Source organism: Pteropus medius, unplaced genomic scaffold (assembly GCF_902729225.1).
Source record: "Pteropus medius unplaced genomic scaffold, Ma_sr-lr_union100, whole genome shotgun sequence".
NCBI classification, from domain to species: Eukaryota; Metazoa; Chordata; class Mammalia; order Chiroptera; family Pteropodidae; genus Pteropus; species Pteropus medius.
This window is the reverse complement of record NW_024349224.1, coordinates 8,407,767-8,435,446: the sequence shown is the minus strand read 5'-3', so window position 1 is coordinate 8,435,446 and position 27,680 is coordinate 8,407,767. Positions and strand designations below refer to the sequence as shown.

Genomic DNA, 27,680 nt, shown 5'->3' with positions numbered 1-27,680 from the left:
GGAGGAGACTCCGCGGCCCTCCCTTGGCCCTCCCGGCGGCGGCTGCAGCCAGCCCGGTGCCCGCTCCGCCCAGCCGCGGCGGGTCGGACGTCCGGAGCCCGCGGGTCCCCGGCCGAGGTGAGCGGGGGCGGCAGTGCAGGGGGTGGAAAGCCACCGCGTCCCAGGACCTCCCTCCAGGCCGTTAGCCTTCGGCGGGAGGAGATAGGTTAAGATGGGGACGTGCTGGAGGAGCGGGGAGTAACGGGGGCTCCCGCGTCCGCAGCAACCCCTAAACTCAGAGCAGAACTTCCTAGCCCCCTCCCCGGGCTCCCCCACCTCCTTGGCCCGTAGGCCTCGGCTGCGGAAGGGTTGTGGGGGTTTGGAGGGGCAACAGGGGAGCCCTCGGAAGGCCGCGGGCCGGGGCCGGACCCGAGGGGGGCGGCGGGCGGGGGCGGAATTTGGAACTCTCCCGGGGGACCCAACGTAGTCACCATGGCGAGTGCGGGATGGACGGGCGGCGCGGGCCAATCAGAGCACGGCGCCACCGCCCCAGGCCGTCGAAGCTGCCAATGGGGACCGCGCGGTGGGGTGGGCGGGACAGCTCTGAGCGGGGCCCGGAGCCCCCGTCACCCTCCGCCAGCCACTGGGGCACGCGGGGCGGTTCGCTAGACCTGGAGGCTGAGGAGGGGGCGAGGAGGTGGGGACTAAAGCGACTCAGGTCTTGGGAGGGCAGAAAATGAATTCCTGGAAGGAGTTGGGGCAGGTGGAGCAACGGTTCAGTGCGAGGAGAAAGGAGTGGGCCTCAGTTGTCCCGCCGTTCTGATGGTGCCAAAGGAGTGTTCGCTGACAAGCTTGCTCCCCACCGGGGGCTCGAGCTTCTCTATCTTAAGTGGGAGTTGTCCAGGGCTGTGGGGTTGGGTTGGTTCCGGTTAGCACGAGGTCTGGCCACTTGTTGGGCAGAGCTTTTAAGAATCTTGTTAGTGCCTATCCCCGCCGTACAGGTAAGAAAACAGGCCCAGAGAGGGCAGGGACTTGCAGATGTCACACTGCGTATCACGGCAGAGCTGGGACTCGGAGTTGCTGAGAGTCTTGGGGCTGGGGTCGGCCCCCACGAAGGGCCCCTTCCCTCTCCCGTACCAGCCATGCTTGGCCACGTGGCCTGACATGGGAGGACCCCACTGTGTAGGTGCCCTGAGGTAGACATGACCCAGGAGGGGAAGCATCCAATCCCAGCAGTCCAGCGCCTCCCACCCCCAGCCTACCCCTCCCCCAGTTTGCTGCTGGTCCTCTCTGTGGATATGGGCAAGTAATTGCTCCTCTGGGCCTCATTTGGGCCATTTGTAAAGAAAGGAGTAACTCAGGCTATCTTTGTGGCTTCTCCGTCTGAGAGCTGGTACCTGGAACAGGTCAGGGGTGCCTACCCCAGAGCTCAGGTACAGCCTGCAGGCTCGTCTTGCTTCCCTTTCTCCTCTCAGCCCTCTCCTGGAGGTCCAGTGGCTGGAGCCCAGGCAGCAGGTCAGAGAGACAGGTGCCCGCAGTTTGTGGGCTGACCAGCCTTGGACCCTGCACTTATCCAATCAGGCTATGCTCTGCGGTTTCCTGCTGGGCTCTGCTCCCTCCCCACAGCCAGGCCTGTGGCCATAGACCAGTCCCAGAGCCCCACCTGAAAGGTTCTGGAAGGACATAGGGGGTTTCTGAGCTGGAGGGAGGCGTTGGGCCACCCAGTACACCCCCATCCCTTCGGCTGGCCCCCATCCAGGCCTCAGCATTGCTCATTTCTCTCATCGGATATTGAAAGTCATCTAAACATGCTAAGGACAAAACCCAAAGTAGTCCCCCTGTGGACCAGCTACGCTTCCTCAGGTAAGAGGTCTGACCCTTGACCTGGCCACGAGATGACCTCTGACTCTGACTCTGGCCACAGACAGGCTCAGAAACCTACCTGTCTCAGAGCCTGGCTACGAAGTAACTCCCGATCTTAGGATGGCTTCAACCCTTCCTGGTCACAGAGGGACCCCCAACTGTCTATCTTCCATCCACCAGCCTAGGAAGCATTTATGCATCTGCTGTATGCTGGGCCCTGTGCTGACAGCCAAGATGCTCTCATGGACTTCACAGTGTAGTCACCGAAGAACAGGGAAGTGCTGTTGCTTTGGGAGCACTAACATCGTCTGTGTACCAGGTCAGGGAAGGCTTCCCAGAGGAGGGGAAACTGAAAGGGGGTCTTGAAGGATGCGTAAGAGTTTGCTGTTGGAGAAAGAAGGGAGAAACATTCCAGACAGGTCCGTAAGCAGCGGGAACCACTGGTCACTTTTCTGTGGACAAGGCTGATGAGGGCCTAGCCTGAGGCGAGTATCGTATCAAAACATTCTTGTTTCTGTCCTAGAGTGGGACAGAAACTGCCTGGAGCAGTGAGGATGGCTTTGGGGCTGGGGTTCAGGAGCTCTGAGTCCCACTCAGTCCTGCTCCCAAGCTAAGGGGGGCAGGTTACAGTTTAGCCTCTGCTCTCCATCCTACCAAATCCTCTGTGCAGCAGGGCCTGTCCTGGAAGCTGTGGGTGGCACAAGTGTCCCGTCTGGGTGGGCAGAAGCCTGTGTGGGAAGGAAAGAGGGCAACTGGTCAGACCTGGCTGTGGGAGTTGGTAGGGCCGTGCTGCCTAGGTCGGGGGTGGGGCTGGGGAGATCACATTTTGAACAACAGGGGAGCATGAAGGGGCGTGGGGGGGCAAAGCATGAACAGAAACCCTTCGGGAGAACAGGAATAGACCTGTCTGGCTGGTGGGAGGCAGGGGACAGGAGGGTGGGGTAAGGAAGGCTCCCTGGGGCCTGTGGTGGCTGGTCCTTCCTGGACCTGTTCTTTGAGGGGGGTGGTGACACTTTGAGGGATCAAGGGGTCACCCTGCACACATACTGACATACCCTATGGGAAGAAGGAACTAAGTCCGGTGGGTAAGGGGCCAGCAGGGCAGGGCAGCTACAGCCTGTCTCTATAACTGCAAACTGGGCCTCTGTATTGCATCTGCCTCTTGGTGAGTGTGTGTGTTACCAAAGCTGTGTGTGAGTGTGTGTCCCCAAGGCTGGTATGTGAGGAGGGTGGTGTGGGGGGGTAAGGGGAGGCGTGCATTGCTTGGCAGGGTCTGGCTAAGTCTACGTGGGTGTGCAAGGTTCCTGGTGTGCTGGGGGATGGGCTTTTCCAAAAAACCAACCTTGGGACCCCCACTCCGTGTGTGTGTGTGTGTGCGCGCGTGCACGCGCGTGTGCGTGCGCGCACCCTCCAGGGGACCCTGGGCCTGCTGGAGGAAAAGCAGGACAGCTGTTCAGAGCCTATATCCCCACTGCTCTCCTTCTGCCTTCCCCAGCCACCAGGAAGGGCCTGGCTGGGCTGCTGAGAAGGGGAACAGGAGCTGAGTCTGAGCCCACCCCTGTCTTTAACGTGGGCACCTGGAAGCCATTAAGGGACCTGAGTGGCGCCCGCCCTACCCTGCTTGAAAGGCTGCGGATTCCTGGAAGAAACAGGACGCCCCCTCCCTGTGGAGCCCGTGCCAGGCCTGGCAGCTCCCAGAGGCAGAGAGGATATGGCAGTGGCCCCCTCCTTGCTACCTACCTTCTCAGTTTAGGAGCTGTAGGAAGGGCCCAGCAGACATAGTCCAGGCCCCAGGTCCATTTCCTGCCTCTTTCCCTTCCCCCACAGGCTCTCACATTGTTCTTCTTTTCCAAGAGCTTCTCCATGGGGAGCTGGGCCAGGAAAATGGGGAGAGGAGGAGTAATTGTCGATATGCGTGTTTGTGTGTGTGTATGAATGTGTGTGTATCTGCTTGTCTTAGCGATGAGTATCTTTGCATGTCTGTGTATCCATCTATATTTAGCATAAGTATATCTTCAGGTGTGTGTGGGACTCTACAGGTGAGCATCTCTGCATCTGTATAGTTGTGTGTGCATATGGGTCTGTCTCTGAGTATGCATGTATCTGCCTGTGTCTCTTTGTGTCTGTGTTTATGTGTACAGGATGGCGTGTGTGTCAGCAGGTGTGCCTGGGTGTGCACAGATGACTGTGAATGCACATGGGATCAAGGCTCATTGCACAGATGGAAGAGACTGAGTCACAGAGAGGGTATTCAGCCTGCCAGGGATCCCTTGGGGAGTCAGTGGTGTGCCAGGGACTGGAACTTAGCTGTATATGTTTGTGGGTACATAACTTTATGCAAGTGTTGTTGGGGTTGAGACATACATGTTTGTGTATATTGAACTGTGGGTGATGACAGGGCATCACCAAATACCCAGACATCCCAAACTTGGACTATCAAAATACAATTCCCAGACCCACACTGAACTTGACTCTCTAGGGGGCGGGGCTCAGGAACTGCCTTGAAAGCAAGTGTCCAGGTGAATCTGGAGGACCCTTCATCAAGAACAACTGGTCTTCTTAGCCTCACTCCCATGCTGCAGGCGGGGAAATGGGGCCCAGAAAGGGACAGTGGCTTACACGAGGTTGGTGACGGAGCTGGTGCCTGGTGAATAAAAAAACAGACGGATTAAGGAAATGTAGGATTGCTGAGCATCACTGAGGAACATGACACTAATGGTCATGAATGTAAAATGACACTGGTCCACCCGGTGGTGTGAAACCTGCGATGCGGGTTATACAGGTGAAGGGGAGAGCAGGCGGAGCGGTGGGGGTGACCAGGATTGGTGCTGCCTGGAAAGACAGGAACGGGAGAGGGGGCTGGGGCCCGAGGGTGCTTGTGGGGGCTAGAGGAGGACCATGGAGTGTGAGCTGGGGGAGGGGATGAGTTGGTGGTGACCGTGAACAGGTGGTGGGATCCTGGGCTGCAGCTCCTTTGGGAATCGAAGAATTTTTGGAGTTGGAACCCTAGAGAGAGTGAGCTTTACATTGAAGAGGGGTCACAACTGTTGGTAATGACAAAGTGCGTGGCCATGGGCATCATCGGGTTTTCATTTTTACAAACTCAATCTGGCTGCTGCTGCTAAGAATGGATTCGAAGAAGGCAAAAGTGGTGGGGGAGAGGGGCAGGTCGGGCACTGGCTGCTGTCGCCCAGGTGGAGGTGATAGCGGTGGCCTTGACAGGTGAGTGGCTGAGCAGGAAGGAGGTGGATAGGTCCATGTGACATGCGGCAGACAGACTGACAGGACTTGGAGGGGGCAGGCGGAGGCAGGAGAAAGCAGATTCCAGAATGTCCCGCACAGCATGAAGAGTGAGGAAGTGCTCTTCTCCCCAGAGGGGACATCCGGAGGAGGAGCCGGCCGTGGGCAGAATGGAGACGGAGAGTTCGAGTAGTCTGAGGGACTTCCCGGCAGAGGTGTGGGGGGCTCTGGAGGGCAGCTGGGCTGGAGAGAGAGAGATCCGGGGTTACTGAGGCCATAGCACATTGGCTCAGGTGGGGCCAGCGAGAGAGAAGGAAGCCCAGGGTTAGATGACACCAGCACTCAAGGGACGAGTCCGGGTTGCCCGCAGGGAGGCCAGTGGGGAGCAGCCTGAGAGTAAGTAGGTGGAGAACCCACAGAGCATCCTGGAAGAGAGGGCTGCAAGCAAGTAGAGGTTGGCCGGCGCCCAGAGCTAGTGAGGGCACACGGGCGAGGCTGAGGCTTGCCCAGTGGGTGGGCAGTGAGGCTGAAAGCCAGGCTGGTGTGGCCTGAGAGAGGGCAAGGGCGGCGGAAGAGGAGGAGACAGCAAGTGTGAAGCACTCTGGATGGCCTTGAAAGAGGAGAGGTGATGTGTGAAAAAGCACCAGGAAAGGCCTCAGCAGGGTGGGAGAAGCTGGAAGGGGACCTTGGACCCAAGGAGGGAGAGAGCCCCTCTGTCCTCCCAGGAGCAGAGGAGAGGGGACCTTGGGGCTTAGAGCAGGATAGGGAGGGAGTGCCAGTCTGGTGGCTTCCCTTTTCCCTGCCAACTTTGACGTTAGGTCACCTGCCCAGAGTGAGGGGCTTAGAGACTGGAAGAGGGTGAAGAGTGGACACAGAGGGTTAGCCAGGTAGCGTTGGGACCAGCCAGTGTTGAGACAGTGCATCAGGTGATCACTCAGAAAAAGAAGGGATGGAGATCAGGGTGGGGCCTTAGGGGCTAGTGCGAGAGTCCATGGGACAGGCTCAGCCGAGTGGGGAGGAAAGGTCGGGCTGTCCTGAGGGGCTGCTGGGGGAGGTCAGAATGAGGCCGCCAGGAGGGAGAGGACTACAGGTTAGGGACAGAGAGGGACATATGTCTCACTTATGGCCCATGACTAGCAGAACCCGGCGGTGGGCACAGTAGGGGACACCTCACCGCACCCCCACCGTGGAATATACAGTGGTTTATTTCCATCATAGCAATGCATGTGTGTCGTGTATTCACCAAACTCTCCCCAGTCTTTGCATCTGGGCCCCTACATACTGTATCTGGGTCAGCTCCATGCCTTAACCTTGCCGAGCCTCCCTCGCCTGCAAATTATTGGTAAATGCCAATCATTTCCCTAGAGTCTGTTGAGACTAAAAAATGAGCTAGTGGATAGTTTACATAAGGCAAGGTACCTGGCCCGTAGTAGGCCCTCCACAAATGTCATCGTTATCATATGCTAAAACTAAAACAGTGGTCAGGAGCCAGCTTTCATCCTCCACAAACTCACAGCCTGGGGTGAAGATGGGAAGCAGACAGGGACTTGCATAAATGGCATAGCAAAGCTAGAGTAGTGATGGAGACAGGGCAGGAGCTGACCACCTACCTGAGATGGTCTGGGAGGACTTCTAGGAGGAGGTGATATCGCAGATAAATGCTAAGGCTGAGAAGAGTTAGCCCAGTGTAGGAAGAGGCAGAGAGGAGACTCCCGGCAGTAGGGCCAGTATGGAAGCATGCTGTGTTCGCAGTGGAGATGGGGGAGTAGTATAAGTCATTCAGTGTGTCAGATGGGACCTGAAGGTCAAGGATAGCAGATCAGCGCTGCCGCTGCAGAGCGAAGGGACTAAAGCAGGTCGTCTGGGGTCCAGTGAGGAAGCCGTTGCAGGCCCTTGCTCACCATTCAGGCCTCACTGTGGCTCTCCTGGAGCAGACAATTTGCTCTCCTCCCGCCTTTGCCCATGCTGTTCCCAGTGATGGTTATGCCCTTCCCATGGCTGATCTTAAGGATATGGATACGGATGGATATGGATGGGTGGTGGTCACAGCCGAATAATGGTGTGTTCTCCCACAGGTCCGAGGAGGCGTCTCCCACCTGGTGGCCGGGAGAGCAGTGAGTAGCGGCGGCCATCATGCACAGTGGTATTGCGTCCGCCACATGCCTTCTGCGCCACCTCTGAGTCCGCCAGGAGCTCAAGCCCAGAATCCACTAGCCCACTGACACCATGAGCCATGGGCCGAGCCCCCGGCTGGCCGAGTCCCCGCAGCTATCCAAGGGCAGCCTTCTGACCATCCTGGGCAGCCCCTCGCCGGAGCGCATGGGGCCGATTGACTCGCTGCCGCCCACGCCGCCCAGCGGCACGCCCTCTCCGGGGCCACCCCCCACGCTGCCACTACCGCCGGCGCCCGCGCTGCTGGCTGATGGGGACTGGGAGAGCCGCGAGGAACTGCGGCTGCGGGAGCTGGAGGAGGCGCGCGCGCGGGCGGCGCAGATGGAGAAGACCATGCGCTGGTGGTCGGACTGCACCGCCAACTGGCGCGAGAAGTGGAGCAAGGTGCGCGCCGAGCGCAACCGCGCGCGAGAGGAGGTGCGCCAGCTGCGCCAGCGCCTGGACGCGCTCACCAAGGAGCTGGCGGGCGCGCGTCGCGAGCGCCAGGAGGCGCAGGGCGAGTGCGAGGCGCGGGGCCGTGAGCTGGCACGGCTGCGGGGTGCCCGGGGAGCCGTCGAGCCTACGCCAGACGGACCCGAGAATGAACTGGAGCGGGAGCAGGAGCCTGTGCGAGACGTTGGGTCCGAGAGGCCCCAGAGTAGCCAGGTGCGTGGAGGAGGCGGGGCTGCTGGGCAAGGCCTTAGCGCCTGGGTCCAGAAACTGGAGGGGATGATTGATCTGGACAGAAGGTGGGGCCGTGGGGCTCAGAAAGGGAGTGATAAGGGCTTGGTCCCCAAGGAGGTTTTACAGCCATGAGTTGGGCTCTGCCCATTGGTTAGAGCCCCAAGTTACTCCCTTCCGGAGACCCCTAGGGCAGAGTCCCGGGATCTTGTGGTCTCTCTACGCCCACACCTGAGTAGTCAGTGGAACCACCGAATTATCCCTTCTGAGCAGGAGTGAGTGAGAGCTAAGAACTTGCCTGGAAGTCATCCATTAGCAGCAGAGCTGAATCCATTTGTTCAGCTTGAGTTTGGGGGAAGGTAAACATTTATAGCAAGCATCAAACAAACCTGAGCGGGGAGGGGTGGAGCTGTCAGAGCACTAGGAGCACGGAGAAAGTTCCTAATCCAGGCTTTGAGGAGAAGCTTCACAGGAGCTTTTCTGGAAGAGGTCTCATTAAACTGAGATTAGGAGGATGCAGAGGAATTAGCGGTGAAAAATGCAGGAAGGTATTCCAGGCATAGAAACAGCCTGTGCAAAAGCCCAGAGGCAGCGAGCGCCTGGTGAGTTTGGCAACTGGCGATAATAACAGCTCCCATCATTCAGCGGGTGCCTACGCAGAGTGCTAAGCTCTGTGTGTGCATTATCTAGTTCATTTTCACAGCAACCCCAGGAGGTGTTTGATTTACAGAGGAGGACACTGAGGCATAGAGAAGTTAAGTACCAGTGTCTCCCAGCTGGCGACTGGAGTTGCTGGGGAGTTGAACCCAGGTGAACTCCAGAGTCCATGGTAACAATCAGTATGACAGGAGCATTAATGGTAGATGTGGAGCGCAGCTGCCTCTGAACCAGATGGCCTGTCACTAGGGCCAGAGTCCAGGCTCAGGGTGCTCCCAGCTCCATCTCCAGACTCCAGCTAAGATTCTCAGCTGCCCCTCCCCTTCCCTGCCCTGACCTCTCCACACCTGTAGGCAGATGTGGGCACTGCTGCCTCCTGGTGGCTGAAGGCCCCTAGTCCCCAGCCCTGCCTGGTGTTCGTAGGTGGCATTCATTGTTTTTCTTTGGGGCAGATGATGACAGCTCCTGTCAGCCAGCCTCACAGAGCACTGTTCCTGTCCTGTCCTTATTCTGGTTGTCAGCCGCAGTCTGGGAGGTGGCAAGTACAGTAGTGGGGGTCCGGGGTTACAGTCTGAGTTTGCCCAGCCACTCTGTGCTCTGGGACCCAAAACAAGTCCCTTCCCTCCCTGTCTCCCCATTTGTGAAACAGGGCTTTGGACCAGGTGGCATCCGAGGCCCCCACACAGACAGTAGAATCTCTCTCCTCAGGAAGCCCTCAGGGCCACTGTCCAAGTCCACATGGGGAAACTGAGGGCCAGACAAGGAAGGGGCTGGCCCAGCCTCATCTGGAAAGGCTGTGGGGCAAGTCAGGCAGAACGCAGGCCATGGGTGTCTGGGGTTTGTGGTCATGGCCTTGGGGGTGGACAGGGGCAGGCCGGAGGTCAGAGCGGAGGGGGAGGAAGGGGCTTGGCGTTGGGTTAATAATCCCTCGCTGCTTCTTGTCTGGGAGCTGGTTCTGTTTGCAGGGGCCGCCTTACTATGCATCTTTTACCACGTCACTTATCTTCCTTGTGCTTCAGTATTTACACCTGAAACATGGGCTCTTAGAGCTGGAATTCCTTCTGAGGGAATCTAGTTGTTATCCATTGTAGGAATCCTTGCTTCTATATTCATTCATACCAATATCCCAACCATATGTTTGCATACTTCCAGCAACGGGAGTTCACCACCTTTCCTGGGAGATCTTCCAAGATACAGGGAATCTTGGCTGACTCTGTGTGGGGTTCCAGGAGGTAAAGAGGGAGGCCCAGAGGAGGCCGTGTCCCTCCCCTTCTAGGATGGAGGGCAGGCTTTCGAAGAGGAAAGTGGGACCCAAGGGACTGTGTGACTTGCCCAAGGTTACCCACCAAGCCGATCCCAGCCCCAGGGCCTGGGAGAGGCCACAAAGAAGCCTCCTGGGGAGGGCTCGGTGGCCACTGGTCCAGCTTCCACCTTGGTCCCTGCAGGAGCTGGAGCTGGTGGAGAGCCTGCTGAAGAGCAGACCAGAGGAGCCCGAGGGCTGCTGGGAGGCGCGCAGCACGGGGGCCGGGGGCCCACGGGGCAACTCAGGCCGCCAGGAACGGAGTCGGCTGCCCTGGGAGGACACAGCCACCATCGAGGAGGATACGTCCAAGTTGACTGCCCTACGGCTGCGGCTGGATGAGTCCCAGAAGGTGCTGCTCAAGGAGAGAGAGTGAGTGCTGGGAGGCAGGCAGGGGCCAGAGGCCGAGTGGGGAGTGGGGGACAGGCCAGGCCATGCCAGGGCATCCTCAGAATCAGAGAATGAAAATCAGTGTCACAGAGTATCAGACCTGCTGAAGGGGGATGGTGCTATTCGGGCTCAAGTCTTGGAACTTTAGAGCAGTGGTGCTCGACCCAAAGACCCAATGCAAGGTTTTTTATTAATTCAGATAATACAAATTAGGCACCTGCTGTTGGCCAGGCACTGTGCTCGGCAGTAGACTATATACAGCCATAAATAAGACCAGAAATCTCTGCCTTCGTGGAGCTTACGATCTGAGGAGAGAGAGTGCTGTGGGTTAAAATAAAAGCAAGGGAGGAGGGGCAGAGAGGTTGAGCCTCAGACAGCAGGGAGGCTGCTGGGTACGCGAATGGGTCTGGAGCTGATGAGACAGGTCTGGGCTAGAGATAAAAAATAGGAGTTATCAGTGAGTAGATGATATCGAAAGCCGTGAGCCAGGATGAGCGTGCACAGGGAGGAGGTCAGAGGGTGGACGGAGCCCTGGGCTGGCCGAGTTTGAAGATCAGTCAGAGGACGAGGGAAGGAGATAGGAGAAGCAGCCGGTGAGGGGCAGGGAAACCAGGAGGAACCATTTCTGGAGGAGGGAGGGATCAGCGGGTCGAGCAAGCAGAGGACTGAGCACTGACCAGTGGATTTAGAACATGTCGGTCACCATTGACCTTGAATAGGGCACAAGCCTGATTATAATGATATTTTGTAACTCCCCCTTTTCCATCCAGAAGTTAAACATATAGATAGTATAACCTAGCTACACATAATTTTTAAAAAATCAACATAATGCCATGTGAACATGAAGACAGACATCAGGCTGTTGCTTCTACAAGCCAAGGAACACCAAAGATGGCCAGGAGCTAGGGGAGAGCATGGGACAGATTCTCACAGCCCTAGGTGGAACCCTGCTGACCCTTGATCTTGGACTTCTAGCCTCCAGAACTGTGAGACAATAAATTTCTGTTTAAACAAACAAAAAAAAAATTGACCTAGTGTGCTAGGCGAACTGTAAAGTAGAATGGAAAGGAATTTATAATAAAACGTATGTACAGTTGACCCTTGAGCAACACAGGGTTTAGGGGTGTCGACCCCCACATAACTTTTGTTACATGCATAACTTTTGACTCTCCCAAAACTTAACTATGATAGTCCCTTGGCATCCATGGAGGATTTGTTCCAGGATCCCCAGCGGACACCAAAATCCACAGATGCTCCAGTCCCTTATATAAAATGGCATAGAACAATGCATACAGTTGGCCCTCCACGTCCACAGATTCCCAGCCACAGATCGGACATGCTGCAAAACCCAGGGGTACAAAGGGCCAATTCTATATTGAAAAAAATTCGCCTGTAAGTGACCTGCATAGTTCAAACCCATGTGCCTACGTATGGAATGAGAGTGGTGACGTCCATGACAGCAGATACTTACATAGCACATGCTCGAAGTCGGGCACTGTGCTGAAGCTTTACATGTACTTGCCATTTCAGTCGCCTCCCAGGACAGCAAGAAAAGCAGCAGTTTCATGGGTACATGGGTACACCACTCAAATACATGAGTGGTGTCTCTGTGGTGACAAGATTTCCTGAGAGGTGACCAGCCCTTGGTAAAGTTCTGAACAAGGCCAAGCGCAGTCTTCCCTCAATTTATACAGCGACTCTGTTCCTGGGAAACTCTATGTAGTGCGAAAAGTACTTCTCGTTTATTTGTAAATCAAAATGAGCTGCTCAGCTCAGATCGTTTTCACCCCCAGGGGTGTTCATTGGGACATGCACACTTTACCCAGGATGCAGGATAATTCCTGGATGGGCAGGATGTCCTGAGCATTGCAGGTCCCCACCCACTGAATGACCCTGTCATCATGATAATCAGAAACACTCCCACAGATTTCTAACCTAGAGGGTGGCACTGTCCCCTTTGAGAACTCCGTGTCAGAGGCATGAAGCGTTAGATTCAGAAAGGGAGACCAGCATGGCGTGGGGTCGGGAAGCACAGCATGCTGGAGTGTAGTGACAAGTGCATCTGTTGGTCGAGCAGCTGCTGTGGGCCAGGGCAGGCTCCCTGCTCATTACCCATGATGCCTCATTTATGTGCAGGATGGGGGTCATGGGAAAACATGGGAATCCCATCCAGTGATGAAGACAAGAGGAGACCCCTCCATCTGAGAGTCACTGGATAGTGTTTTCCAGCTTTTCTAACTGCAGAACCGTATTTTCAAATCAAGCCTTGCAGGGAACCACAGTAAACGAAACAGGAACAGGGCTTATATTTGGCAGATGAGCTTGGGGATTAAGGAGAGGGTGGCATCTGCCTAGGGGCGGACACTGCCCTGAAGGCCGGGTCACCTCCCAACACCATAAGCTGGGCACCCGCAGTTGTGGGAGGGGTACAGCTCCAGGATAAATACAAAACCAGGGTGCTCGTCACAGTGTGGGATGCCAGGGCCTTGAATGCCGACTTCGGCCGTGGCTTCTGCAGGTGCAGACTGCACAGGAGGACTCTGAGCGGAGGGCCCCAGTGGGCTCACCCCTGTGTCTGCCTCTCTCCCTTCCCTCTCCAGGGATAAACTAGCACTGAGCAGGAACATTGAGAAGCTGGAGGGGGAGCTCAGCCAGTGGAAGATCAAGTATGAGGAGCTGAGCAAGACCAAGCAGGAGATGCTCAAGCAAGTGAGTCTTGGAAACCACGGGGGCTTCCTGGAGGAAGAGGCATTGTGCTGCTGAATTTCAGCAGTGGGAATGGAAGAAAGAAGGGAATTCATTCATTGTCGAGCACTAGCCATATGCCACATACTGTTCTGAGTGCCAGGGCAGGCAGTAAGCTCCCCTTGTGGGGGTGGCGGGTGGAAGACCAATAGGAACGAGACAGATAAATTCATAAGCTATGAAGGAGTCAAACCAGAGTAAGAGCAATGGGGTGGTGGGTTACGAAAGACCCGTCTGATAAGGCAACACTTGAGGCAAGACCTAAGGGAAGTAAAGGAAACCATCCTGGAGAAGATATGGGGGCAAAGTTCTTGGCAGAAGGCACAGCAAAGGCACAAGTCCTGAGGTCAGAACAAGCCCAATGTGTACAGAAAACGGACGAGTGTGGATGGAGGGTAGTAGGAGAGATGAGGTCCCAAGGGGAGCTTTGTAGACCAAGACAAAGGGGAGGAGTCTGCATGTAGCACTCACTGGGCACTTAGCGTGTGTGAGATCTCACCGAAGCCCCTTGGCAGTGGGGGAGGCTGGGTCCTGATGTTCTCATCTTATAAGTGAGGAAACTGAGACTCGAGCTGCCGGAGAGGGGACTCGGCTTCACCACCACAGTGTGGGGACTCAGGGCAGGCAGGGGTCAGGCTTGATGGCCTTTACCACCTCCTGTGCAGGTCCCCATGGCCACCAGGGGGCGCAGCCACCCAGAGAAAGCTGGCTGGACCTTCTCATTTCCAGAAGGTGGGAGGGCCACAGACAGACCTCAGAGCCTGAAACTGCCCTGGAGGTGACTGACTCTGGTCTTAGGGAATCTCCTAGAATATAGATTCCCCAGACCCCACCCTTAGCTCCTGAATCATCGTCTTTGGTGCTTGGGTTCAGGAGTCTTTTTAATCTTCTTAAATTGTGAAGTATAATCATTTGCAGCAAAGTGAATAAAATACGAATGTGCAGTTTAACAGATAATTATCAAGATTCTCTCTTGTATATGACTCTCCTCCAGTATTATGGATTTAAGGCTCATCCTTGTCATTGCACAGAGCAGTAGTTTGATGGTTTTCCCTGCTGTCAACTCTGCATTATGTCAGAAGCATCCCAGGTGATTCTGATGTAGCCAGCCTCGCACGCACATGCAGACTGGGTTCAGACCCGCTGGATGTGTTCAGCCAGTGTACACCGAAGGCTGTCCTGTGCCAAGGCCATTCAGGGGTACAAAGGCGGACAGAGAGAAAAGCTCTCACAGTGCACTTGGGGATGGGACGGAGAGTAGAAGAGGTACCTGCTCCAGGTAGGAAGGACAGGAGAGGCCAAGGCCTGAGAATGAGAAGAATCAACTCTGCAAAATACCTCAAAAGAGTGTACCAGGCAGAGGGAGCCACATGTGCAATGGCCCTGGGTTGGATAGGAACTTGGTGTATTTGAGGACTGGAAAGGGGACCACTGTGCCTGGAGCACAGTGAACTAAGGACTTTGTAAGATCCTAGGATGGGGACATGATTGGATTTATCTTTTTTAGCAGCTCATTCCAGACTACCTTTGTGGAAAATGGGTTAATGGGAGGCCAAGCATAGAATGGGAGGCTACATGGTAATGAGGTAGGAAGCGAGAGATGTTGGGAGCGACACAAGAGGTCAGGTTCAGGGTCAGTTCTGGATACCCGGTGGCCCATTTGGGCATAAGCTCCTTGCTGAGCGCTCCTGCACCAGCACCCACCCCTCGGAGCTGGTTCTGGGATATAGCCGCGTGGTCCTCGCATAACTGGGCTGGGCTGTGTCCTGCAGCTCAGCATCCTGAAGGAGGCCCACCAGGACGAGCTGGGCCGCATGTCTGAAGACCTGGAGGACGAGCTGGGTGCGCGGTCCAGCATGGACAGGAAGATGGCTGAACTGAGGGGTGAGGTGAGGCCGCTGACGGGACCCAGGAGGGCCTGAGGCTTGGGGGCAAAGGGCCCTGCCTCTGTCAGCTGATCCCTTGAAAGAAGGCAGGAACCAGGCCTGTGCTCTGAGGGGGAACCAGCCACGCCACAGGGGGTACCCCAATCTGTAGAGGACAGCCTCTCTCCCACACCAAGACCAAAACACCCTCTCATCCTGCGTGCCAAGAAAGAAGCCCAGGTTAATTATAGCCGCTGCAGCTGGACCTGCTTCCTGGAGCCAAATATGGCTGGAGGAGGAGGTGGGGTGGGAGGAGGATCCAGCTCGGGCCCTTCGGTACCATCCTTCCCTTGATGCCCTCACCCTGTCCTGCCCTGTTGCAGATGGAGCGGCTGCAGGCAGAGAACGCTGCTGAGTGGGGGCGCCGTGAGCGGCTGGAGACCGAGAAGCTAGGCCTGGAGCGGGAGAACAAGAAGCTGCGGGTGCAGGTCGGGGACCTGGAGGAGGCCTTGGCCCGGCGGCGGCGGCAGACAGCCAGCGCACTGGACTGTGACCTGCGGGCCAGCCAGGCCGCGCTCTTCGAGAAGAACAAGGTGGGGCAGCGGGTGGGGCGGCCAGGGCTGGGGCAGCTCCACCTCCCAATCTAACAAGGACAGAGCGCCTACTGTGTGTCCACCTCCAGCCCACAGGGGCCCAGAGACCCGTGAAGTAACAACTAAGGACAGAGGTGATGATCACCTTAGAAGCTGCTCTTCCTGAACACCCACTGTGGGCCAGGCTCAGTAAAAATAGCTGCATTTATTGAACACCTACTATGTGCTAGGCCTTGTAGTAATTATAGTAGCTGCTTTTGTTGAACACCTACTGTGGGCCAGGCCCTGTGCCAATGCTTTTTTGTCCAATATCGCTTAATCCTCTCAACCACCTTTTTATTTATCCAACAAATATTTATCGAGCACCAGTTCTGCTCTATAGGCCTTGTTCTGGGTGCTGGGGACACAGCAATGAATAGACAGGATGATGTGGCCAGCCCTCCTGGAGCCGATGGCTTGGGGATGCAGACATTGCTCTCTCCCTCACACACTCACACTGACCCACAGCTCCATGGCTGCCAGCGGGAAGAGGGAACCACAGGGGACCTGGTTTAGGCCCAGTGTCCTGGGAAGGCTGCCCTGAGGCAGTGACGTCTGAGCAGAGGTCTCAAGAAAAAGCAGACACTAGCTGGTAGCAGACCGATGAGGAGAAAGGATTCGGAAAGAACGTGAATAAAGTTCCCATGGTGAGAGGGACATGGAGCTCTGGAGGAAGAAGTCGGCCAGCATGGCTGGAGGGGCGTGTGCAAGGGGGACGTGGGAGGAGGCCACCTCGGCAGGGAGCAGGTTGCGGTTCCGAGCGCCCACTGGCTGTGTGGGGAAGGCGATGGGGAGACCTCGGCTGTTTCCTGGGGCAGCAGGTGGTGACGGAGGCCTGGACTGAGGTCGGTCCAGATGGAACGAAGAGGATGGATTCAAGAGACCTTTAAGCAGCGCGTGGGCCCGTCTGACAGATGTGAAAACCGAGGCTCCGAAATCACAGAGCTCGGACTGGGCGTCTCCTCCCCTGGCTGCTCAGCCTCCTCCCAGTCACTGTGGCTTCTGATCTCAGTTTAGCTCATCCCCAGACCCAGGCCTTCAAAACCACTTATACACCGAAGCCTCCAGACCTCATCCCTCCCCCAGAAAACCTGACTCAGCTCCAGTAGCCTGCTGGACATCTCCATGTCATTTCCAGTAGGCACCTCAAAGTTGCTGGTCCAGAATGGAGTCGCTGATTCCACCCACCCAGGCCTCTCCTCATTGCCCCCTGAGCCTTTTCACCTCATTCGAATGGCTCTTGTCTCCCGCTGCTCAGCCAGACCTCGAGTGCTGGTGTTTCAGACAGCAGTTGGCAAGAGCTTCTGGGGAAGAAGGGACACCAGCACCCCCTAGGACTGCCTGACACCTTGGGACTCCCTAGCATGGCGCCCTGTGATACTGAGACCTCCCCCGATCTCTGCTCCTCTGCAGGAGCTGGCAGACCTGAAGCATGTGCATGGCAAGCTGAAGAAACAGTTCCAGGAGAAGGTGGCAGAGTTGGCACACGCCAACCGGCGGGTGGAGCAGCATGAGGCAGAGGTGAAGAAGCTGCGGCTGCGGGTGGAGGAGCTCAAGAAGGAGCTGGCCCAGGCCGAGGATGAGGTGAGCACCCACTGGGACCCAAAGGGCAGCCTTTGGACCCCGGCTGGTGTAGGAGGGGGCTGTGGGGCCTTCCCGTGTTGGTCCCTGGTGGGTTCCCAGCGCCTGAGTCTCAGGAGGTGCCCAGGGTAGAGTGGTAGGCGGGCGGGCAATGGATGGATGGTAGGTAGGTGTGTGGGTAGGAAGGTAGGAAGAAAAATGGACAGATGAGATAGACGGATGGTGAATAGATTCATGGATGGACGGGCGGGTGGATACGTAGGTGGTTAAATGGAGGGACAAGGATAACTCCATGGATGGATGAACAGATGGATGAGGGAATCGATGGACAGACGGATGGGAGAGGGAGAGAGGGAAGGAGGGAGGGAGGATGAACGGATGCGATGTCACTACAGGTATATGATAGCTGGGTAGGTGGGGGGATGGATGAGTATAGGGATATATGGAAAGGTGGATGACTGAGCAGACAGTGGAAATATGGGTAGACAGCAGCCGCATCACTGGGTAGAAGAACAAATGGACGGGGAAGAAGGTCAGAAGGATGGGTAGATGGGAAGGTAGGTGTGTCTGGGAGAGTGGAAGGACACATGGACAGACAGGTTAATGAATGGCGAGCGGGGAAGTGGGTATCTCATGGGCAGACGGATATTTCCGTGGGTGAATGGTCAGATGGACAGATTGATAGGGATAAACGGGGATGTGGGTTGATGGATAGATCAGTAGCTTGTGGCATTGGAGGACAGGGAGATTTAGACAGAGGGGCAACGGACATGGGGAGGAGCTAAGGGATACTTCCCTGGAGGAGCTGGGTCTTGCTCCAGGCCACAGAGGAGACAGACTGTTCTCTGGGGAGGACATTCCCACAGAGGAGTGGTGGGAGTGGCTGGCCCTAGGTAGATGGCAGGCCATGCTGGCCCAGCCCAACGTGACCCCCATGCTGTTGGCCCTGCTCACCCCCCAGCTGGACGAGGCCCACAACCAGGCACGTAAGCTGCAGCGGTCGCTGGACGAGCAGACGGAGCAGAGTGAGAACCTGCAGGTGCAGCTGGAGCATCTGCAGTCCAGGTGGGCCCCAGTGCGCACCCAGGTGGGGGGACCGGGGTTCCAGCGGGGAGAGAATTCCTGGCCAGGGCACAGAGACAGGGCACAGAGACTTCCAGCCCCTGGCCTTGGCAGGGTTGGAGCCCAGGCTAGAGGGGAAGACAGAAAAGGAAGAGGGCCGGCCGCCCTGCGGCCAGAATCCTGTCCCTCTGAGCAGGAAGGGCCAGGTCCAGGAAGCCAGGGAAGGGGAGTGCAGGAAACGAGACCAGCTGGGAACCTGGAATTGTCTCCTGTGGCCAGAGAGCAGGAAGGGTGGCCAGAGAGGTCAGGGCCAAGGTGGGGGCAACGGGGAGGTCCCCCCGGGCCTGGGGAGCCATGATAAGAAGAATAAGCAGCCTCCAGGATCCCTGGGCTGGGGTGATCCCAGGCCAGCTGGGATCGCAGGACTTGGAGGATCCCTGGCCCCAGCGGCAGGCCACACCCCTCAGCTGCACTCAGAACCCATCAGCCTCGGTAAGAGAGGACCTCAGGGACTCAGGGGGACCCACCAGCACACTCTGCATCTCTCCCCTGCCTTCCCCATCCCAACACCCTGTGAACTGCACGTTCTCCCTGACTCCCCTTAGGGCCGTGAGATGTCAGAGAACATCAAATCCAATTCCCTCCCCTTTTCGCAAGCCCCCCACCTGAGGGGGCATCAGCACCTGCTCACTCTTCCTGGGCCAGGCCCTTACTCGCACCCTCTTATTTCACAGAACAGAGGGAGCCCGGGCTCTGCAGCCAGACGGCCTACGTGGTGGGAATCCTGGCTCTGTGCTTTGTAGCTGTGTGGTCTTGGGCCACTTGCTTACCCTCTCTGTGTCAGAGTTTCCTCATCTATAAAATAGGGATGATAACAGTTCTTATCTCTTGGTGGTTGTGAGAATTAATTGAGCAGATACATGTTTACAGAAGTACCTGGCACATTATAAACGCTGAATAACTGAGCTGCTGCCGCCGCTGCCGTTGCAACTCCCCCTGGGTGTGTGGGGGGCGCTTATATTTGGGTCAGATATTGTGCTGTAAGACCAATCAGCGCTCCCATGAGAGGAGGGAAGGGAAAGATATTTTTTTCTGGGGGGGCTGGCAGATGAAACTAAGGCACAAGAGGCTAAGTCCTTCCATGGCCGCACAGCTGGTGGGTGGTCGGGCCAGATCGTTCCTCCTCCCAGCCATCTGCCATCCGAGCCCTTATTTACTAAGCACGTACTATGCGCTGCTGTGTGCTGAGTTTCTGTGAGGTGTACAGGCTATGGCTTCACCTAAAGCCCTGTGACATGGCCAGCCGAGCCTCAGTATCCTCATCATCTCCCTGGCAGTGTCGTGCAAAGGCCCAGGCATGAGTCTAAGTCAGGCTGTGTCTGGCCAACTCTACCCACTCTGCCTCACCCTACACACACACCCCATAAAAGGCCACCTAGCCCCAGGGCTTCCTGGCCATCGCGGCCACATTCTTCCGTAGCCATAAACTCCCGAAATGGAGGGGCGGGCTCGGCCCAGCCTCGTAGGAGAGGGCGCAGCCGGCCAGGACCTCTGCTTCGTTTTCTTCTCCAACTTTTTGTGCTTTAATGTTCCGGGGACAGCGCACTAAATCACAGCACAGTAATGGAGGCTCCCGCCCGCGCCCCTCCCTGCCATGTTAATAATTCATGCTTTCCAGTAAGATGCCGCCAAGCGCCTCTCTGCTGGGGGATGGGCAGGCATCGCCTCGGCTCTTCTCAGGGTGCAAGTTCGCCCTGTACATTTAGGAACTTTAATGGGGGGAGGGAGTAGCACATAGCATTTTCTCACTGATACTGGGGATGTAGGGGACTCAGGCCCTCCCACCCCAAACTCTCTCCCCGTAGTCTTTGGAGCCTGGCTTGGGTTCGAATCCCAGCAGCTGCTCACCTTTCCAAGCCCCTGGCCCACTCTCGCCCATCCAGAGCCCCCCACTACAGTTCAGGCCCAGCCCCACCCCCTACTGTCCGTGGGACGTCGAGCAAATTACTCGGCTGCTTTGTGCTTTGGTTTCCTTGTCAGTTAGATGGGGGTGACAGTAGCACCTCCGTCATTTCAGAGGCTTCTGGGAGGATGATGTATGATGAGGTGATGTATGTAAAAGGCCCCACCCAGTGCCCGGCAGTGGGGACGTCCCTGGAAGGCTTCGCTGCTGTCAGCACCAGCTGATTAGACTCTGGCCCTGACCCTGGCGTCACCCCACCCCACAGGCTCCGCAGGCAGCAGCAGAACGCCCCCCTCTTCGGGAAGATCCGCAGCGCTCGCTTTGGCACTGAGGAGGCTGGGGATGGAGCCAGCGACCTGGATGAGGACGAGGACCTGCAGATACAGGTGGCCTAGAGCCCCCAGGGCTGGCAGGACTGGCCCTCAGCCACAGGCCCCCTGCCATGCCCAGGCTGACCAGCCAGATGAACTGATGCAGGTGCCTGTGCTCGCTCTGGGAGTGACCTGGCTCCTTGCCATGGACAATTTCTTTCTTTCCCAGGGTGGGTGTCGATGGTCCCCCACCACCACCCCCCCCAACACTCTGTGGAAGGGAAGCCACGGCCTATGTTTTATATATATATATATATATATTTTTATATATGCCCATGAACTTTGCACCCGTTTGGTTTTATAAACATAAGACGACTCCAAGGCCTGGTCCAGGGGCCCCCAGCCCCCCAGGACCTTCATGCAGAAGGAAGAAGACATCACGAGGAGGCTGTTGGAGCCCCGGCCCAGGCTGCCTCTGAGCCCTGGGGGCTGGGCAGGAGCTGTTCACAGTATAGTGTAATAAACCCCATTTTTTGTAATCCGCGGCGTTGAGGTCCTCAGCGTGCAGTTCTGAGAGCGGCAGATCTGGGTGAGTGGCGTGGGAACCAGCATCAGCCTCTACCTGGCACCAAACCCGAGTCATAAATATCAGGTGACTTCATAAATGGGTGAGAAAGAATGAATACGTGGACACCTGGGCTGCCGCATGGTCTGGAATGTAGCCCCTGGGAGGGGGAAGGAGGAAGTGTGCTGCATGTCTCATCTGGAGAAGGGGAGACTTCAGATCTGGCAGCGGATGGATGGATTCCGATCTCAGCTCTGTCCCTTACTGACTATGCAACTCTGGGGAAGTTACTGGCCCTCCCTGAGCCTCAGTTTCTCCATCTGTAAACTAGATGTCTCACGGAGCCATCCTGAGAATTAGATGAGTCCATCTGGACTCAGTGAAGGTTAGTTATTATCGAAATACTTGAAGGTATGCCCAGGAGAGGAGGGATTGGCCAGCTGGGTTCTGCCACAGGGGTGAAGTTCAGGCAACTAGTACATTACCCAGAGGTAGGTGTAAGCACAGTAAATAAATCCTTTTATCTTTCCTCTAGCTCTGCTCTTGGTAGTGAAGTAACAGGTAATTTTGATTTTATTTTTGATACTTAATCTCTAAGTCTTCTATAACCAGCAGGTTTATATTAAATCCGATAGAAATGGTTATTAAAAACACAGTAGCATACATTTTTGAATCTTTGCAAATCAAGGTAGCATTCAAGACTCCTTAGGGCCCTAGACGAGACCCTTTAGATGAACTAACTCCCAGCACCAGGGCTTGCTTTCTGCAGGAGTGGGGTTCTGAATTGTGCTAGTGTGTGTCAGGTGGTGAGTTCCCTGTGTTCGGAGGTGTGCAAGCAGGGGCTGGCACCAAAGAAGAGTTAAATTTAGTTAATAAAGGGGTTCCCTGCCAGGGGTGGGTTGCAGCATTCAAGGACTTTCTTATTGTGGCCCTCTCTGAGGGACCCCCGAAGCCACAGTGCTGGAAAGCCAGGGGGTGCCATGAGCCCTGGGGGCTGAGGGAAGGGAAGGCAGGCCCAGGAGCCCAGCTGGGAGTAATAAATATGGGCACCGAACATTTGCCCTTTTGCCACGCCTAAACTAACGATGCTGGTGAGGTGGGGTTTGCTGTCACAGCAAGGAGACCCATGTCCCCTCCTGGGCTCCACAGAGTGGGGGGAGGGAGGATGAAGTAGGGGAGACCCAGCTATGGGAATCCCCCACCCCATGGGTCTTTCCCCACAAGGGGCTGCAGGAAGAAGACCATTTCCTGCCAGGGGTCTTTCTGTTTTCTCTCCCAAACAGGAAGTTGGCTTAGAAGAAGCTGAAAGTGCTGTCCTTTGACCCCTGGGGAGCCAGGAGCCAAGCCCTCACTGACAGCCGCACTGAGAGCCGCCTCTCCAGGCCCTTAGGCGGACCTGCCGTTCCCAGACACAGAGCAGACCCGTCGGCAGGCTCCCCTAGACTCCCTGGCACCTCCAGCGAGATAGCGTCGAGCAGGGGCCCCATGACAGCCCCTGTCTCTGGCCGGGGCCGCTCCTGAGAATGTCGGTGGAGAGAGAGGGCCCAGCCTCCCACCTCCATTATACAAGGGAAAACCGAAGTCTCAGGAGGGCAGGCCCAGGGCTGGGAGGCTGGCTGGGCCTGGGACGCGGCTACCTCCCTTTCATCCCAGTGGTCGTAGTGGTGACATCTGCCAACAGAAGCATCAGCTTTGGCTCACGTGATGCTTTAAAAACTATATTTAATGCATTGCTAAGATTAGTAATGGGGTTTTCTCATTAAAAAAAAAAAATGTTTCCTTCTCTTGAGAAATCAGTACCTTGGACCACCCCAAGCTCACGGTCCCGCCTGGCCACAGCTGCTGGGTTGAGAGGAGGTGCTCCCTGGAATGGGGCACAGAGGCACCCCAGTAAGCCGCAGTCCCCACCACTCCCTGCAGCCTTACCCTGTACCCACTCCATTTATATTGCCGCCTGGCCCCTGGAAGCGTGTGAGTGTTTTTTCTCTGACTTAGTCCAGTCCCCGCTTCACCCGGCTCTGAGGCGGGCACTGCTACCACCACCCCACTTTCCACCGAGGATCCAGAGGCTCAGAGGGAGCGAGTGACTATCCCAAGGCTGGCCACACAGCTGGTTAGTGCTCAGGCCAGCATTCCAGGTCAGGTGGGCTGAGTCCAGACCCACCCTCCTGATTGTGATGCCCCTCCACGCCCCATGTGGTGCGACCCCTGCCCTCTGCAGCCCCACCCAGATCTGCTTCACAGACCCTTACTGCCACCCAGAACTGCTCCTCCCCCATCAGAGTCCCACCAGTCCTTCAGAGCTCAGCCTACTTGGTTCATTCTTAGAATGTTAGTGGGTTGTGTACTTGTCTGCTTCTCCCGCCATACCAGATGCTCCTGGAGGGCAGGAAATCCTTCCAGCAGCCAGCACAGTGCTCTGGGCCTAGTGGGCATCCTTAAAGGAGGGGAAGGGTGACGGACGGACGGATAGACAGATGAATGAATGGATGGATGAGTAGATGGATGGAAGGGAGAGAGGGGAACATGGAAGGGGAGGAGGGAAGGATGGTAGGAGGCTAAAGCCAGAACCACCCTCACCTCGCCACCCCCACTCCAGCCCGACTGCAAACCTATAAGACTGGTCCTAGCTGAGTCTGCTGGTCAGCTAAGACATCTTCCAAAAAAGCCACAGCAGCCCAGGGACAGCAGTGCCTGGGCCTCCTGACAGTGCCCGGACAGGCTGGAAAACCGGCTGGGCCAGACGCTGCCCCACCCAGCCCCTCCTCCCCCTGCAGCCTGAAGCTGGGGGGCCCTGCAGTCTGTCCTCTGAAGGCTTGGCCTCCCCTCGCTGTCCAGCCAAGGTCGTTTTTTGCCCAGCCGGACTCTCCAGGCAGCCCCTGGGGGCCTCTGCCTTGAAATCCATGCCCAGGAGGGAGCCCCTTCCAGACGAGCCTGGCTTCCAGACCCAGTGGCTTTCTGATGGGCTGTGTGTCTTCTGGCAGCTCCTGCCCTCTCTAGGCTTTTGTTTCCTGATCTGTAAAACAGGGACGATCGCTACTGGGTTGTCCAGTCCTACATGCAAGAATAGGATTTTACTGTTAGTGTTATTTCTCCGGCATTCCTTATTCTCTGCATCCCTTCCAAGACCCCAGTGCCCTGTCTGCCTGGGGGCTCACCAGCCACCCTAGGCACCCCTCTGGGGCAGCGGGTGGGGGGTTAAAGGCAGAGGCAGCACCAGCTGAAGCTCTCAGCCCGCACCCCCACCCCCACTCCCCAGCCTCCTCTGCCTGGTAATTGCAGGGTTGCAAGATGCCAGCTCCCTCCCAGGCCCCAGGCGGGCACCTCCCAATGGAGCAGGGCCTCCCTGGAAAGCCTCCCATTTCTCCTGGAGCCCCACAGACCAAGCTGCGCTGGGGGTGCTCTCCATGGTGCTCGGACTCCCCCACCCCTCTCTTCCCAGGGAGGGGGCCTGAAAAGTGTAAACATGAAGCCTCTCCTGGATTTCTCAGGCTTCCCCCACGTCAGAGGAGCATCCTGGCCTCCCCTCCCCCAGTCAGGAACTAGCCGTGCTCCTGCTGCTGAGCAAATAAACCCTCGCTCCACATCCTGGCATGCGGAGTGCTCCAGACTCCCCTCAAGCACATTCCCCAAGTGGCCTTGGTTTCAGGTCCCTGTTGTTCTATAGAATAAAGTCAGACAGACCCCTTGCTATGGCCTCTCTCCCTCTCTGACTGGCTGGGACTGGCTTTGGGCACTATGTGTACTTACCCTCTGCCAGAGCACCAGTGGCCTGGTCAGATGACAGCTTCACAGTGACTGGGGTGTGCCTCATCGCTGCCCACCCGGACCTCGAGCTCTGATGGTAGAGGTCCTGCCTCTGGGACTCCGGATCTCCCCAGGAAGGGAGAATGTCCTTTAGAGCACACACTGCTTCTCCGCGGTGCCTCTTAACTGTAATCTTCACGACACCGCAGGGGTGGACAATAACAAGATGAGGAAACAAAGGCCCAGAGAGAGAAGGGACCGGCCAAAAAATGACAAGGCCAGCATTCGAATCTGGGCAACTCCAAAGGCCACGTGTTCTCAGCTTAGCCCAGGTCCGAGCCCAGCTCAGAGCAGGCGTTTTCTAAATGTCCATGAGAGGAAAGGAAGAATGAACTAATGATGGAGAGAACCACTGTCATCGAGATCTCTTCCCTTCAGACCACTCAGCAAGGCCCTTTCATCCAGCACCCCACCTGAGGCTCTAACTCGGGCAGATCAGAGTTAGGGGCCTCACTAGAGGATGAGTACACCGAGGTCCAGAGAGCAACATGGCTCACCCGAGGACACCCAGCAACCATGTGCTGGGAACCCCCAGGTCCTTTAAGGTGGAGCTTAACCCTTCACTCCTTTGACCGCCATTATAATAACTCCAGAGAGAGCAGCCAAACAGATATGGATGATGCTGGACCCCTAAGCAAGCAAGAAGCTGCACCTCCCTGAGCCCCAGTTTCCTCATGTGTAACACAGGGTGCCATGGGGATTAGAAAGGACATTTGTCAAACCCCCAGCATGGAGTTCAGCACCCAGCAGTATTGTTGTCTGTCCACCTTTGTCCTAAGTCACCCGCCATGTCCGTGTGGGAGACCAGTTTTCCAAGCAGGAAAAGTGCACTGTCTATACCAGGGTGGGGATCTAAGTCCAGGATCTAACTCTACCTGCATGGACCACTCCACTCAGCCACACTCATCTCCCCCTGCCCTCAGTCCAATCTCAGAAACCTCCCCTCGGTCACTCACCCAGTCACCCTGGTATCTTCATTCCAGGATGGAATGGGGTTTCGAGGTAGCACTGGGAGAGCAAAGGCATCTTTGTCTGCTCCTGGACCATCACCCCCTCCCCACTAGCCCATCTCATTGACTGATAAACTGGAGTTAGGTATGTAACAAAATCCCTGGGGACTTTGGCAGAAGAGACTCCTTTATCAGATAAAGTTCATCTGATTGCCCAGTCCCCAAGAGGTAAACTGAGGAAGCTGCCAAGCTAAGGGGGGTAGGGTCAGAGAGGAGAAAAAAGGTGCCACTTCAGGCAGTCCACCTCTATTATTTTTTTTTGATGATCGTGACAGCCAGTGAGCTGATCATAATTCTGATCCCACCTTACAGGTGAGAAAACCAAGGTCGAGACCCTCGGCAGCATCCTGAGGTCTCAGGGCAACTGAGAAGCAGGATGTGGACTGGGGCCACTGCTCTCCAGAGCAGATGCTGGTAACTACTGCACAGCAGCTCCTGTACAGAATGTCACACACGCCCATTAAGTCCATCTCAGTCCCTTGACATTGATTTTTCCAAATGGCTTCTCCTTTTGTAATTCCCGATTTATTCACCTGGCTGGTGCTATCTTTCCACTCGCTTGCTATAGCCTGTAAAGTTCCCCAAAGGCTAGAATTCGGTCCTTTTAGATCACCTTGGTGCCCCTAGCACCTATGCCTGCCACGTAGCAGGAGCTCACTAAGCACTCAATGAATAAATGAGTGAATGAATGGATGAACAAATGAATCAATGACCTTCCATGCTTCCTCTCAGGCCCCTGCTCTGGGCACTCCAAGGCCAATCCCAGAGACTCAGGTCGGTCAAAGGCAACGAGAGATGAAGTTATAAACCAGGGCAGGCAAATGGACTGTGCAAAGTTTTTTGAGAGGAAACTCAAAGATGCGATGCTATTAAAAATTGATATTTCAGTGAGATAATTCCCTCTCCTAGGCTTTTAATTGATTGTCTAAAAAGCCTTCCTTTGTTGTTATGCCTCTTTATTCGCAGGGACCATTAATTTTTTTATGGACGATCAAACCCAGATAGAGTGGAAGGGCTGCCGCACGGCTGCCTCAAAAACAGTAACCAAGGCGCCAGGGACAAACATCTGGGGGTCGGCCAGGAGAGGTGACAAGGCCATGGAGCTAGTCTTGGCTCTGAGACTGGGAAGAGGGCAAGACCTTGCGTGTCCCAGACACACACACCTGTCCCTGCCCCCAGCCCCAATGGACAGGCTTCATGAAGTTTGGAGAAGCAGGTGAGCGCTCCGGGAAGGTGTGGGGCAACTGCTCTGAGGGGGAGCCCCGCTCTGGGAGTCGGGACCCCTGGGTTCCCCCTGGCCGCCAGAAGCCAGTTTCCCGCTGCCCCCACCCCCATCTCTCCCTTGTGGGATGGGACAAAAGGTAGACAAGGAAAAGCAGGTGAGTGGCAGTTAGGACCTCTAGGACACTTTTCCTCTCTGGGCCTCTGTTTCCTCGTCTGTCCAGTGAGGGTGACACTGGCGTCCATCTCAAGGAGTGGCTTTGAGGGCTGCGTGCAGAGCAGGAAGGGCCACTGTTGCTCACGCTATTGTTAACCTCACCGTCCCTCTCCTGGCTCTTTGGGGGCCTCACCTACACCCCTGTCCAGGTGACCTTGGCCACCTCCTTTCTCCTCTCTCTGGGATGGCTCTGAATCGGCACCCACCCTCTGCTGCGAGGCTTGTAGCCGCGGAGGTGTTCTGTGTACACCTGTCTGCCAGGTCTCTGGCCTTGTCTGCTTCTCCCCCACCCCATCCATCCACTCCACCAGCCCGACAGGCAGCCTCGACAAGGCCTCGAAGTATCCCTGGCTGCAGCGACAGTGGACCGGGGCTGGGCTGGCTGGCTTCTGGCCCTTTCATAACTGCCCTGCCCGTGAGCTGGCCTCCCTCACTTCCTC

At 56.4% G+C, this 27,680-nt stretch overlaps 1 protein-coding gene and 1 long non-coding RNA gene across 4 annotated transcripts; both read left to right on the top strand.

Annotated features, from left to right (window-relative positions):
• Nucleotides 1–20,966, top strand: CCDC102A (coiled-coil domain containing 102A). 3 transcript variants are annotated; one of them, XM_039880971.1, is made up of 9 exons: nt 2–117; nt 7,158–7,899; nt 10,017–10,243; nt 12,862–12,970; nt 14,779–14,895; nt 15,255–15,464; nt 16,917–17,087; nt 18,046–18,149; nt 20,375–20,966. In XM_039880971.1, exons 2-9 carry the CDS (start codon nt 7,309–7,311, stop codon nt 20,502–20,504), a joined length of 1,659 nt encoding a protein of 552 aa, XP_039736905.1. In that variant the 5' UTR covers nt 2–117; nt 7,158–7,308; the 3' UTR covers nt 20,505–20,966. The 3 variants fall into 3 exon arrangements, with proteins under 3 accessions (XP_039736908.1, XP_039736905.1, XP_039736907.1); XM_039880973.1 differs by lacking the exon at nt 2–117 and adding an exon at nt 1,238–1,842; XM_039880974.1 differs by lacking the exon at nt 14,779–14,895 and having other exon boundaries at nt 1–117.
• Nucleotides 20,967–21,085: 119 nt separating this feature from the next.
• On the top strand, nt 21,086–22,774 carry LOC120617333 (uncharacterized). The gene is made up of 2 exons (XR_005656888.1): nt 21,086–21,370; nt 21,521–22,774. It is a non-coding gene; the product is annotated as an uncharacterized LOC120617333 (long non-coding RNA).
• Nucleotides 22,775–27,680: the final 4,906 nt, after the last annotated feature.

Excerpts from the sequence above, each read along its gene's own strand:
- CCDC102A (XM_039880971.1), top strand. The coding sequence starts at position 7,309 with ATGAGCCATGGGCCGAGCCCCCGGCTGGCCGAGTCCCCGCAGCTATCC. Across the intron at positions 14,896-15,254 it reads TGGCTGAACTGAGGGGTGAG|ATGGAGCGGCTGCAGGCAGA; the intron begins GTGAGGCCGCTG and ends GCCCTGTTGCAG. Across the intron at positions 17,088-18,045 it reads TGGCCCAGGCCGAGGATGAG|CTGGACGAGGCCCACAACCA; the intron begins GTGAGCACCCAC and ends CTCACCCCCCAG.